Source organism: Orycteropus afer, unplaced genomic scaffold (assembly GCF_000298275.1).
Source record: "Orycteropus afer afer isolate SDZICR_OR568_19922 unplaced genomic scaffold, OryAfe1.0 scaffold00033, whole genome shotgun sequence".
NCBI classification, from domain to species: Eukaryota; Metazoa; Chordata; class Mammalia; order Tubulidentata; family Orycteropodidae; genus Orycteropus; species Orycteropus afer.
The window spans coordinates 2,805,491-2,820,052 of record NW_006921620.1 but is presented as its reverse complement, the minus strand read 5'-3'; the positions used below and the strand labels follow the sequence as shown (position 1 = coordinate 2,820,052).

Here is a 14,562-nt window from a genome sequence, read left to right as displayed (position 1 = left end):
AAAAAAAATGTTAAAATGGCAAATATTATGTTACATGTATTTTACTACAAGACGAAAAAATGTAGAAAATAAACCAACAATTACTTAGAGATGGGTTCTAAAATTCGTAAATGTATGACTACAAGGTGAGTGATAGTCTCTTCCTTAGATGGTTGATCAAAACCAAACCAAACCCACTGCCATCAAGTCAATTCTGACTCAGAGCAACCCTGTAGTGCAGGGTAGAATTGCCCCAGAGGGTGTCCAAGACTATTAATCTTTATGGAAGCAGACTGCCTCATCTTTGTCCCACAGAGCAGCTGACGTGTTCAAACCGCTGACCTTTTGGTTAGCAGTGCAATGCTTTAACCACAGTGCCACCAGAGCTCCTAGATAGATGGTTGACAGAACTATGGAAAGCCAAACATAGAGTAACAAAGGAAACAAACTAATTCGCCAATTTATCTGTTTATATTATAGTTACTTTAGTATATTTTACGGGAGCTCTGGTGGCATAGTGGATAAGGCACTTGACTGCTAACCAGAAGGTCAGTGGTTCAAATCTACAAGCTGCTCCACAGAAGGAAGATGGGGCTATCTACTTCTGTAAAGATTTACAGCCTCGGAAACCCAATGGGAGTCACTATGAGTCAGAAACAACTCGATGGCAGTGAGCTTTTTTGTTTTGTTTTGTTTGTTGTTGTTGTTATGTGCCATTAAAATGTTTTAAGCCTCAGTGACTCAAAAACATGTATGAAGACAGCAACAGATTTTTGGTTTAAATATTCACCATTTCAAAAGTCACATCATTTCATATTCCAGACCAGCAATTAGACCATATATGGTCAAAGAAACTGAAATCTAATTAGTTAATAGCATTTCTTAACTTATTTAAACTTAAGCTTATTAGTCTCCAGGGTAGATGAAAAAAATCCCCTAGACAGATTAATTTTATAATTTTGCCCCAAAACATGTATATTTTAAGCACTTAAGCCAGAATAATGTATAAAATAATAGCTTTCCTTCCTTTCTAAAGAGAGCGTTTTCATCTACTCAGATCTTGACCTATATGGTTCAACTAAGGTTCTTACTATGACTTTTCTTCTGTTTGCATTCAACAATGGCAGACTCAGTAATTCAGATGAACCTTCCTGCTGAAGATTACCAGAGAAGCTGGCCATTTTTTGTTTGTGTGTTTAAATATAGTTGAATGCATCGGAGAACTAGCAGAATAGTGAAACAAGGCTAGGATCTATATAAAAGTTGAGAGAGAGGAGGCCAGCATTTAGGCCATTTTCCCTCTGAGGGCATCTGCCAATTTAAAAGGAGTTAGGTGAGAGGCTGAACAGAGCTTTTGACAAAAGTAGAACAGCTCTAACAAGGACTGTAGGCTAACTTCAAACTAATGGAAAATCCCTGGAATTGTATTAAGGTGACACGGAATTATTTGTACTCCTAAATGCCTTGCACTCCATTGAGCAACCTTTCTCAATTAGGGCACCTCAACTGAACTACAGAACAAAGAAAATGTCTGACTATATACTCAATTCTGTAACACTCTAGACGCCAAAACAAACACAAACTCACTGCTATCTAGTTGATTCCGACTCATTGCAACACTACAGGACAGAGTAGAACAGCTCCATTGGGTTTCCAAGGCTGTAAATCTTTAGGAAGCTGACTGTCTCACTGTTCTCTTGTGGAACAGCTGATGGATTCAAACTGTCAATCTTTTACATAGCAGCTGAATGCTTTAACCACTACACCACCAGAGCTCCTTAGGGTTGCCATATTTGTTGTTCTTGTTGTTGTTAGGTGCTGACAAGTCGATTCCGACTCATAGTGACCCCACGCACAACAGAACAAAACACTTCCTGGTCCTGCACCATCCTCAAGGTGCCTGCTATTAAGCATAGCCCATCATCACATCCACTGTGTGGATCCATGTCATTGAGGGTCTTCCCCTTTTTCTCTGACCCTAACTTTACCAAGCATGATATCCTTCTCCAGGGACTGGTTGCTTCTGACAACATGACCAAAGCAGATGAGATGAAATCCAGCCATTCTCGTGTCTATGGAGCATTCCAGCTGCACTTCTTCCAGCATAGAGTATTTATTCTTTTGGCAGACCATGGTATTTTCAGTATTCTTTGCCAACATCTAAATTCAAAGGCATCACTTCTTCTTTGGTCTTTTTTATTCAATGTCCAGCTTTCACATACATATGAGGTGACTGAAAATACCATGGCCTGGGTTAGGTGCACATTAGTCTTCAAAATGACATCTTTGCTCCTCAATACTTTGAAGTGCTCTTTTGCAGCAGATTTTCCCAGTGCAAAATTACATGTGATTTCTTGACTGCTCCTTGCATGGATGTTGACTGTAGATCCAAATAATATGAAATATTTGACGATTTCAATCTTTTCTCCATTTATTGTGATGTTTCCTATTGGTCCAGTTGTGAGGATTTTCATTTTCTTTATGTTGAGGTGTAATCCATACTGTAGTATTTCATCATCATCAGTAAGTGCTTGAAGTCCTCTTCACTTTCAGCAAGCAAGGCTGTGTCATCTGCGTATTGCAGATTGTTAATGAGTCTTTCTCCAATTCTGATGTCATATTCTTCTTCATATAGTCCAGCTTCTTGGATGATTTGCTCAGCATACAAACTGAATAAGTATGGTGAAAGAATAGAACTATGACACATGCCCTTCCTTATTTTAAACCATGCAGTATTCCCTAGTTCTGTTCAAGTCCAGATTCCTTGTGAGCACAATTAAGTGCTCTGGAATTCCCGCTCTTTGTAATGTTATCCATAATTTGTTATGATCCACATAGTCAAATGTTTTTGCTTAGTCAATAAAACACAAGTAAACATCTTTCTGGTATTCTTTACTTTCCATCAAGATCTATCTGACATCAACAATGTCCTCTTCTGAATCCAGGTTGAATTTCTGGAAGTTCCCAGTCAATATACTACTGCAAATGTCTCTGAATTATCTTCAGCAAAATTTTACTTGCATGTAATATTAATGATATTGTTCAATAATTTCCACATTCTGTGAGATCACTTTTCTTTGGAATGGGCACAAATATGACTTCTTTCAGTCAGTTGGTCAAGTAGCCATCTGTCTTTCAAATTTCCTGGCATAAACAAGTAAGCACCTCCAGGGCTGCATCTGTTTGTTGAAACATCTCAATGGGTATTCTGTCAATTCTTAGAGCCTTTTTTTTTTTTTTTTTTGCCAATTTCTTCAATGCAGCTTGGACTTCTTCCTTCAGTCCCCCTGGTTCTTAATCATATACTACCTACTAAAATGACTGAACATTGACCAATTCATACAGTGACTCTGTGTATTCCTTCCATCTTTTTTTTTTTTTTTTTTGATGCTCCTGTATCAGTCAATATTTTGCACAGAGAAACCTTCAGTATTGCAATTTGAGGCTTGAATTTTTTCTTTAATTCTTTCAGCTTGAGAAATGCCAACTGTGTTCCTCCCTTTTGGTTTTCTAATTCTAGGTCTTTGTACATTATATTATAATATTTTACTTTGTCTTCTTAGCATATTTAGCCATTAAAATATAGAAAACCCAGTTAAATTTTAATTTTTAGTATAAGTGTTTTTAGTATAAGTGTTTCCTATGCAATATTACATGTGAGAGAAATATCAGAAATAGCAGATAATAGAAACACATCCACAGGGAATCCATACAGTGGAATAAGAAGAGATATACCTAAAATTAGCCATGCTTACTATGTTCGAGGAGATGAAAGACAAGGTTGAGAATTTTGGCAAAAAATCAGAAACTATATAAAAGGGTATAGTAGATTTAAAAGTCAAGGAACTTCATAAAAACTGAGTCAAATCTCTAATGAGAAAAGCAGTTTATTATGTAAACAAATGGAAGAAGGCAGCAAATGTGAAAAGCACATGGACAGAAAGAGTAAGAGGGAAAGACATTCTGATCTAAAAGTATGATTCCTATACAAGTATGCAAAGTATACATGAGTCCCCCTGTAGTCAGGGGGAGTCAAATAAAAGAATTAATAACAATAGAAGAAAATAATAAAGATAAATTTAGAATGTACTTAACTGAGAAAAAACAGATAAGCTCAAGAGTTGATTCTTCAAAATACCCAAGAAGCGAAGACTAGGTTTTCCAAAGTATGTTTCATGGAATATTAGTCACATGAGATATTAAAAGATGTTCCTTATTTAAATATGATTGGGAAACACTGAATAGTATTGTCACCTTTGGGGGATTTGCAATGTATATGAGCATATTAAAAGCCTCTGAAGCATAGTATAGTAAAGACACTTTAACTTTGTTTATGAAAGGAGTATCAATATAATACTCCTTTCTGCTTATTTTGTAAAGCTAGTATTCTGGCTAACAAAGCTACTCATAAGAAAGGAAACATAGATAAAAACAGAAATAAGGCATTTAATAACTGATACAGAGATTATTAGAAAAATTTTTAAGTGCCAGCGTGAAATGTTTGATCACAGAAATGACAATGTCATAGAGTTCAACCTAATAAATCTGACAACCTATATGAAATAGATAAGAGCACTGGTAGAGCAGTAGTTGAGGACCTTCTCCTTTTTAGTTGACCCTCCAGTTTACCAAGCATGATATCCTTCTCCATAGAATGGCCATTCTGACAACATGACCAAAGTAGGTGCGACGAAGTCTGGCCATTCTCACTTCCAAGGAGCATTCTGGCTGCACTTCTTCCAGGACAGAGTTGTTAGTTCTTTTAGAAGCCCATAGTACTTTTAGTATTCTTCACCAACACCACAACTCAAAAGCACCAACTCTTCAGTGTTCCTTATTAATTGTCCAACTCACACGCACTGTAAGAGGCAACTGAAAATGCCATGGCTTGGGTTAGGCACACCATATATATACATATATACAGTAGGCTGCTCGCTATGATGTATGACAGGTCTGAGACCAGCAGGTAAGATGGCAGGCCGCTGGCTTACAGGCTACGAAGGCAACAATAAGCAAACCAGCAGGCAATATAGCAAGCCAGTGGTTCAAGTCCAAAAACCAGAGATCAAATGATGATAAGCCAGATGCAGGATCCAGATTGACCCCAAAGCTAGAGATCTTCCCCAGGATGTCCAAATATATTGGAAGCAGGCCACAGTTTGGAGGAAACTCCCTTTCAACTGACTGGCTGCTCACAGCAGATCTCATCATGGAGATAATTATATCATATCAAATCTCATCATGAGAATGACATTATCATAATTGCTAAACCACTGAGAATCATGACTCAGCTAAACTGACACACAAACTATCACAAGATTGAACAAAAACAGCAAACATGTGGAGGCATATGGAGTGGGGAATTACCTACTGTCCCAGCACAGAGACCATTTTGAATTATTATAAGCAGAGATCCAATTGGGGTAGGAACATGATAACTAGCTTCACTTCTGCAGGACTGCACCAGCCCCGACATCACTGATCTGCAACCAGAGAGGTATGATCTTCTCCCTCACTCCACACAACCTCCCAGTGACCAGCAGTGTACCCCCCAACCTCTACCCACCCAGCTGCTGGTATTTCCCCCTATTGCCAGTACTGTGCCACTTTCTTTTCCTTTCCTCTTTGTTCTCCTCTCTTCTTCCTTTTATCCTTTCTTTTCTTTTTTTCTTCCTCTTCCCCTCCCCCCACTCTTTTTTTTCAGTCCCACAGAACAGGCACCTTACCCTGTGACACCTCCACAGTCAGCAGCACTCATCACCACTGCTCCACAGTTGGTAGTGTATGCTCCTGTGAACTGAGTCTGGTGTTCCTGCCACAGTCATGGCTAGCACTTGTATCAGTATTGTGCTTTATTTTTTCTCTTTTATCTCTGTTTAGTTTGTTCTTTTTCATTTTCTGTTGCCTTTTCCTTCCTCTTCCTACTCTTCTTGTTTCCTTGGTCCTTTTCTTTTTCTTCACTTTCTTCTTAGTCTATCCCTCTTCCTACATTTTATTTATGTTGTTGTTTTTCTTTTTATCTTCTTCTTCCCCTTCACCCCAAGTTTTCCTTTTTTTGATACTGTGGAGTAAGTGTAGTGCCCCTACATTGCATTTAGTAGTGCCTGCACCTGACCCCCTGCATTTGGGGTTTCATTCCTGCTGCAGCCATGTTTGGTTACTGGCATTTGTACCAGTACTGTGCCATTTCCTCCCTTCTCTCTGCTTGTTTTTTTTCTTTTTAGTTCTTCTCTTCTCCCATCCCATCCCATTCATCTTTTTTTTTTTTTCTTCCTCTCCCTTCTTTCCTTTTTTTCCCAGCAGTCAGGAGACAGAAAACACACACAACCATATCCACCACACCTGCCACACCTCCTACTGGGTAAAGACCACCACCTATTCCAGCACCATTGGATCAAATGCAGATGGTGGCCATCATCTGTCCAGCCTGTTCTTAGATGATTGACATGACCAGCAATGAGAGATCTGCACCCACAATCCCAACAGTTACCAAAGCCACCAGAGATAGGTGGTGAGAGCACTAGTGCTGCCAAACTAGCAACCAGAGCAGCACATCTGCCTGCCCCATTGCCCAGATATATTAAAACAAAACAAAAAATCAGAGAGAAACAAATCAACATATAATCAACATATAAATACTATATATAATACCACAATGTCTCAGAGACTACAGACAACTTCAAATAATAATAATAATAATAATAAAACAAAACAGGACATGATGGCTCAAGCAAGAAACCAAAATACAAGACCAGAAAATCCTCCAAAGGAAGAAATGTATTGGAACTACTTGATAAGGAATTCAAAAGATTTATACCTGTAAGAGTTAAGAAAGAGATCAAGGAAAACACAGACAAAACTAGAATAATTCAGGAAAACAATATAAGAACAAACTGTAAAAATAAATGGAAAATTAGAAACCACAATTAGCGACAACCAACAGAAATCCAGAAGATTAATACTAAAATTTCAGAAATAGATAATGCATTAGAAGGGCAAAGGAGTAGAACTAAATAAATGGAAGACAGAATTCATGAAATGGAATACAAATCTCTCAATACTAATTTGTTAGAAGAATAATCAGAAAAAAAGAATTTTAAAAAATGAAGAAAGCTTAAAAATTATGGGAGACACCATCAAGAGAAATAACTTTTTTTTTTTTTTTTGTCCTTTTTTTGCTACTGGAACAGAAAGAGATGCAAAAAGCACAGAGAAAACTGTAGATCTGTTGGAAGGAAACATCCTTAATATCATGAAAGATGAGATCATGTGAATTCAAGAATCTCAAGGAACCCCAAATGGGACAGACCCTAAAAGAAAATCACCAAGACATATAATAAAGTTTCAAAAAATGATGACAAAGACTCCTGAAAGCAGTTCAGGAAAGACAAAAAGTTACCTACAAAGGAGAATCACTAAGACTAAATTCTCATTTCTTAGCAGAATCCATGCAGGCAAGAAGGCAATGGGATGACATATATAAAACGCAGAAAGATAAAAATTGCCAACCAATAATTATATATCCAGCAAAACTGTCTCTCAAATATACAATAGTGAAATTAGGAATTCTCAGACAAACAGATACTAAAGGAAAACTAGATCAACCCTACACTCAATATTAAAAGGAATCCTTTGGACAGAGAACCAACAATGACAGGCAACAACTGGAGTTTACGATGCATGATAATATAACATGGAAATAAGATACAGAAGTATCAAAAATAAAATAAACTTACAACACTAAAAATAGGGAACCAGAGATGACAATTTGCAAACAATGACAACTAGAAAGCAACTAGGGAATAAATGATGTAGTTACAGAACTTGCAAATGGAGAGGACTTCAAGAAGATGTTGAGATAGAATGGACTATTCTAAATTTGGGAACATAATAATAAATTACAGGGTAACCTCTAAAAAAATTAATAAACCTTCTTGCCGAAAGAAAAGAAAATTATAAAGTCTCAATAAACACTAAAATAACAGTGACAAAGGAAATGATAAGATAATCCATAAACAAAATGGACTCAGCACAGAAATTTATATGGAACAAAGAAACCACCAATGTTACACACACACACACAGATATGGCAAAATGACGGCACTAAATTCACACCTATCAATAATTACATTGCATGTAAATGAATTAAATACACCAGTCAAGAGACATAGAGTGGCAGAATGAATAAGAAAACTTGATCCATCAATATGCTGTCTACAAGAGACACACCTTAAGACACAAAGACAAAAATAAGCTAAAATAAAAGGTTGGAAAAACATACATCAAGCAAATGGCAACCAAAAAAAAGAAGGTGTGTCAGTATTAATTTGTGATAAAATAGACGTTAAGGCAAAACCAGCAAAGGAGAAAAGGAAGAACTTTAGATAATGATTAAAAGATCAATTCAACAACAGGACATAATCATAATAAATATCTTTTCACCCAATGAAAAAAAAACCCAACATACATAAATCAAATTTTAACAGAATTGATAAAAGAAATAGGTATCTCCACAGTCATAGTTGTTGTTGTTGTTGTTGTTGTTATTTTGCCATCGAGTCGGCCCTGACTCATAGCGACCCCTCCTTGGGTTTCCGAGGCAGTATCACTACGGAAGTAGGATGCCCCACCTTCCTTCCGAGGAGTGGCTGGTGGGTTTGAACCGCCAGCCTTCTGGTTAGCAGTCAAGTGCCTTAGCCACTATGCTACCAGAGCTCCCACAGTCATAGTAGGAGACTTTAATACACCACTTTCAATGAAGAACAAAACAACAAGAAAGAAACTTAATAAACAGATCTAAAGAACAGAATCCACCATGTAGACCTCATAGACGTATATAGAACACTCCACCCAACAATAGTATATATACATTCTTTTCTAGTGTACATGTAACATTCTCCACAAAGCAAGCCTCAATAAATTAAAAAACATCACAATACCACAACGCAGATCACAATACATGAAATTGGAAATCAATAATAGGAAGAGCAAGGAAAAAAAAAAAAATACATGGAAACCAAACAAACTCTGGGGTAAGAGAATAAAAAATGAAATTTAAAAATTCTACGAATCAAATGCAAATGAAAACAAAACTATGGTAGATAACTAGGTCGTGTGTCAGTTTGGCTGGGCCATGGTTTCAAGTGGCTGGGCAGCTGGGTGTAGTTATTCCCCATGGTGAGATTTTAATTATCTCCATGGTGGAATCTGCTATGAATGGCTAAGCAGTTGCCTTTGGGATGTGGCCTGTTCCCAGTATATAAGGAGAAGCTTTGAGGAAGGTCTCTAGTTTTTGGCACATTTGAATCCTGCATCTGGCTGAGTCTTCATCTCCAATTCTTGGACTTGAACCAGTGGTCTGCTGTGTTGCCTGCTGATCTTGGGACTATGCCATTTTAGCTGCCAACCTTGGGTTTGTCAGCCTCAGCAGCCAGCAGCTGCTTGAGTTAGGAGATGCCTCCAGCTCCTGTGGGCTTAATACAAAGGCAGAGCTGAAGCCTAAGTTCAAGGGACCTTCAGCCAGCCCCTAGAATTGGCACTCTGAATTTGGACTTCCAGCTTCCTAAACTGTAAGAGAATAAATTCTTGTTCATTAAAGCCATCCACTTATGATATTTTTGTTATAGCAGCACTAGAGAACTAAGACAACAACATACCAAAATTCTGGGGACACAGTAAAAGCAGTACTCAAAGGAACATTTTTTTTAAAAAAAAATTTTATTGTGATTTGGGTAAAAGTTTACAGAGCAAATTCATTTTTCATACAGCCGTTCATACACATTTTGTCTCATGATATTGACTGCAATTCCCTACAATGCAACAGCTCTCTTCCCACTTCCTCCCTGTCGTTACTGGTCCTCTGTGTCTTTTCCTCCCATGCACTCCCACCCCTTGATCTGTCTCCCTGTGCATACAATGCCCTTCTGCTTTCCCATGATTGATTATTCCAAGGAGTATATCTACCTGGTGCCAATGTTCACCACATATACCTGTCTATTGTTTGGGTGGAAGCCACAGAAGTGAGTTCAGTCTAGACCTGAAGGGTAGCTAGGAGCCATAGTCTCGGGGGCTCACCAGGCTCTATCAGACCGGCAAACCTGGTCTTTTTTTTTTTTTTTTAATGGTTTTGAGGTTTTTTTGCACATTGTTCTCCCACTCTATCTAGGATACCCTGCACTGATCTCCTTTGAGTAGTTTATAGTGGTAGCTGGGCACCATCTAGTTCTACTCACAGGAAAATTTATAGCAATAAATGCACACATCAAGAAAGAAGAACCAAAATCAACACATTAACCCAACATCTCCAACAATTAAAAAAGAACAGCATTAAAAAAGCCTACAGTCACAAAAAGACAGGAAATGATAGATTCAAGCAGAAATAAAGGAAATAGAAAAAAGAAAAACAATAGAATTAACAAGATCAGAAGTTGGTTTCTCTGAAAGGGTGAATAAAATCGACAAACTACTGTCAAATTTAATAAAGGAAAAGAAGATGATGCAAATAACACAAATGAGAAATGAAATAGATGTGATGTCACAATAGAACCAACTGAAATTAAAAAGACAATAACAAAATACTATAAAGAACTGTACTCCAACAAATTTGAAAATTAAACCAAGAAGACACCAATTTCTAGAAACACACTACCTACACAAAATAACACAATATGAGTTAGAAAATTTAAACTGATCTATAACAAAGGAATAAATTGAACAGGGAATTAAAAAAAAAAAAAAACAACTCCCGGCACAGACACATCACTAGTGAATTCTACCAAACATTCAGAGAAAAACTGACACCAATTCTACTCTAACTACGCCAGAACATAGAAAACCCTGCAATACTCCCAAATTCGTTCTATGAAGCAAGCATAACCTTTAAACTGAAGCCAGGTAAAGACACCATTAAAACAGAAAATCATAGAAAAATATCTCTCATGAACATAAAAAAACAACCAAAACCCACTGCCATGGAGTCGATTCCAAGTCATAGCAACCCCCATTGAACACAGATATAAAAATTCTCAACAAATTGTTAGCCAATAGAAACCAACAACTTATCAAAGAAATAATATCATGATCAAGTGGGAGTCACACCAGGTATGTAAGAATAGTTCAACATTAGAAAAACAATCAATGTAATCCACCAAATAAATAAAACAATATCAATTGATGCAGAGAAGGTATCTGACAAAATCCAACACCCATTTTTTTATAAAAATGCTCAGCAAGATAGGAATAGAAGGGAAATTCCTTAACAAAATTAAGAGCATATTCACAAAACCAATCAACATTATTCTCAATGGAGAAAAACTGAAAGCATTTCCCTTTCAAAAAAGAACCAGACAAGGGTGCCATTTATCACCACTTCTATTTACTGTTCCAATATTGTATTGGAAGTCCTAGCCAGAGCAATAAGGAAAGAAATGGAAAAAAAAAAAAAGACATCCAAATTGGCAAAGAAGTAAAACTATCTCTATTTGTAGATGATATCCTATACATAGGAAATCCCACAGATTCAACAAGAAAACTACTGAAACTAATAGAAGGATTTAGCAAAAATGCCAGATCCAAGATGAACATACAAAAATCTGTAAGATTCCTCTATACTAACAAAGAGAACTCTGCAAAAGGAAATCAGGAAAACAATACTATTTATAATAGCTACCCTAAAGATGAAGTACTTAGGAATAAATTTAACTAGAAATACAGGAGATCAATACAAAGAAAACTATAAAACACTACTATAAGGAACCAAAAGAGACCTACAAAAATGGAAAAATGTACCAGTCTCATGAATAGGAAGACTAAACATTGTGAATATGTCAATGCTACTGAAAGCAAGTTACAGATATAATGCAATCCTGACCCAAATTCCATCATCAGTCTTTAAAGAGATGGAAAAACTAATCACCAATTTTATATGCAAATGAAAGAGACCCTGAATGAGCAAAGCATGACTAAAGAGGAAGAACAAACCAGCTGGCGTCACACTGTTTGATCTCAAAACCTACTACACAGCCACAGTAGTCAAAACAGGCTGGTGTTGGTAAAATAACAGACACACAGATCTATGGAACAGTTGAGAACTCAGAAGTGAACCTATGGACAGCTGTCTTTGAAAAAGGGCCAAAACCCATTAAATGGGGGAAAAGACAATCTCTAACAAATGGTGCTGGCAAAACTGGATATCTATTTGCAGAAAAATGAAACAGAATTCTATCACTCACCATATACAAAAACTAACTCAAAATGGATCAATGACCTAAATGTAAAAACCTAAAATACAAAGATAATCAAAGAAAATATAGGTGTAAAATTAGGGGCCCAAATACATTGCATAAATATACTATCAAACATAATTTAAAATGCACAAACACAAGAAGACAAACTAGAAAACTGAGACCTCCTAAAAATTAAATATTTATGCACATCAAAAGACTTTACCAAAAGAGTAAAAAGAGAGCTCACACACTGGGAAAAAAAATTTGTCAATGACATTTGTTGTTATTGTTGTTAGGTGCTGTTGAGTCATCCCCAACTCATAGTGACCCTATGTACAGCAGAACGAAACACCACTCGGTCCCACACCAGCTCTGCGATCCTTGCTATACTTGAGCCCGTCGCCATAGCCACTGTGTCAATCCATCTCATTGAGGGCCTTACCCTCCACCTTACCAAGCATGATATCCTTCTCCAGGGAATGGTCCCTTCTGACTACATGACTGAAGTAGGTGAGACGAAATCTGGCCATTCTTGCTTCCAAGGAGCATTCCGGCTTCACTTCTTCCAGGACAGATTTGCTAGTTCTTTTAGCAGTCTATGATACTTCCAGCATTCTTTACCAGCACCACAACTCAAAAGAATCAATTCTTCTTTGGTCTTCGTTATTCATTGTCCAGCTCTCACACACATATGAAGCGATTAAAAATATCATGGCTTGTGTCAGCTAGCTGCACCTTAGTCCTCAAGAAGACATCTTTGCTCTTCAGCCTTGAAAAGAGGTCCTTCCTTTGCAGCCGACTTGCCCAGTGCTACATGTCATCTGAAGTCTTGACCACTGCTTCCATTGGTGTCGACTGTAGAAACAAGTAATGTGAAGTCTTTCACAACTTTAATCTTTTTTACATTTATTGCAATGCTGCTTCTAGGTCCAGTTGAGACCTATAAGAATTTTTGTTTTCTTTATATTGAGAGGTAATCCATACTGCAGACTGTATTCTTCAATCTTCATCAGTAAATGCTTCAAGTCCTCACTTTCAGCAAGCAAAGTTGTGTCGTCATCATATCACAGGTTGTTAATAGTTCTTCCTCCAATTTTGATGCCACATTCTTCTTCAGCTTCTTGGATTATTTGCTCAGCATATAGATTGAATAAGTATGGTGAAATGATACCACCCTGACATACTCCCTTCTTGATTTTAAACTATGCAATGTCCCCTTGTTCTGTTTGAACGACAGCCTCCTGGTCTATGTACAGGTTCCTCATGAGTACAATTAAGTGTTTTGGAATTCCCATTCTTCTCAATGTTATCCACAATTTGTTATGATTCACACAATCAAATGCTTTAGCATAGTCAATAAAACACAAGTAAACATCTTTCTGGTATCATTGCTCTGAGCCAAGATCCATCTGACATCCATAATGATATCCATTGTTCCATGTCCTCTTATGAATGCAGCTTGCACCTCTGGAAGTCCTCTGTCAATATACTGCTGTAACCATTTTTGAATTATCTTCAGTAAGATTTTACTTATGTGCAATATTAATGATATTGTTCTATAATTTCCACATTCTGTGAGATCACCTTTCTTTGGAATGGATCTTTCTTTCAAATATGGATCTCTTTCAGTCAGTTGGCCAGGTAGCTGTCATCCAAATCTCTTGGCATAACCAAGTGAGTGCCTCCAGTGGGGCATCTGTTTGTTGAAACATCTCACTGGGTATTGCCTCAATTCCTGGAGCCTTGTTCTTCACCAATTCCTTCAGTGCAGCTTCAACTTCTTCCTTCAGTATCATTGGTTCTTGATCATATGCCACCTCCTAAAATGGATGAAGATTGACCAGGTCTTTTTGGTACAGTGACTCTGCGTATTCCCTCCATCTTCTTTTGATGTTTCCTGCATCAGTCAATATTTTGCCCAAAGAATCTTTCAATATTGTAATTCAAAGCTTAAATTTTTTCTTCAGTTCTTTCAGCTTGAGAAATGCTGAGTGTGTTCTTCTCTTTTGGTTTTCTAACTCCAAGTCTTTGCACATTTCATTATAGTAACTGGCTTTGTCTGCTCAAGCTACTCTTTGAAATCTTCTGTTCAGCTCTTTTATCTCATCATTTCTCCCATTTGCTTTGGCTACTCTCCACTCAAGGGCAAGTTTCAGAGTCTCTTCTGTCATCCATTTTGACCTTTTCTTCTTTTCTCGCCTTTTTAATGACTTCTTGGTTTCTTCATGGATGATGCTCTTGATGTCATCCCACAATTCTAGTTTTCAGTCACTGGTGTTCAATGCATCAAATCTATTCTTTAGATGGCCTCTAAATTCAGAAGGGATATATTCAAGATCATATTTTGGCTCTTGTGGAC

General features: G+C 37.2%; 1 protein-coding gene across 1 annotated transcript in view; it reads right to left on the bottom strand.

Moving 5' to 3' along the window:
- Positions 1-5,455, bottom strand: part of CUNH1orf146 (chromosome unknown C1orf146 homolog) — a 16,951-nt gene extending 11,496 nt beyond the window's left edge. Inside the window, exon 1 of the mRNA XM_007936119.1 lies at positions 5,351-5,455. Within this exon, the coding sequence (XP_007934310.1) occupies positions 5,351-5,455 (105 nt within the window). The remainder of the gene's footprint in view (positions 1-5,350) is intronic.
- Between the last annotated feature and the right edge of the window lie 9,107 nt (positions 5,456-14,562).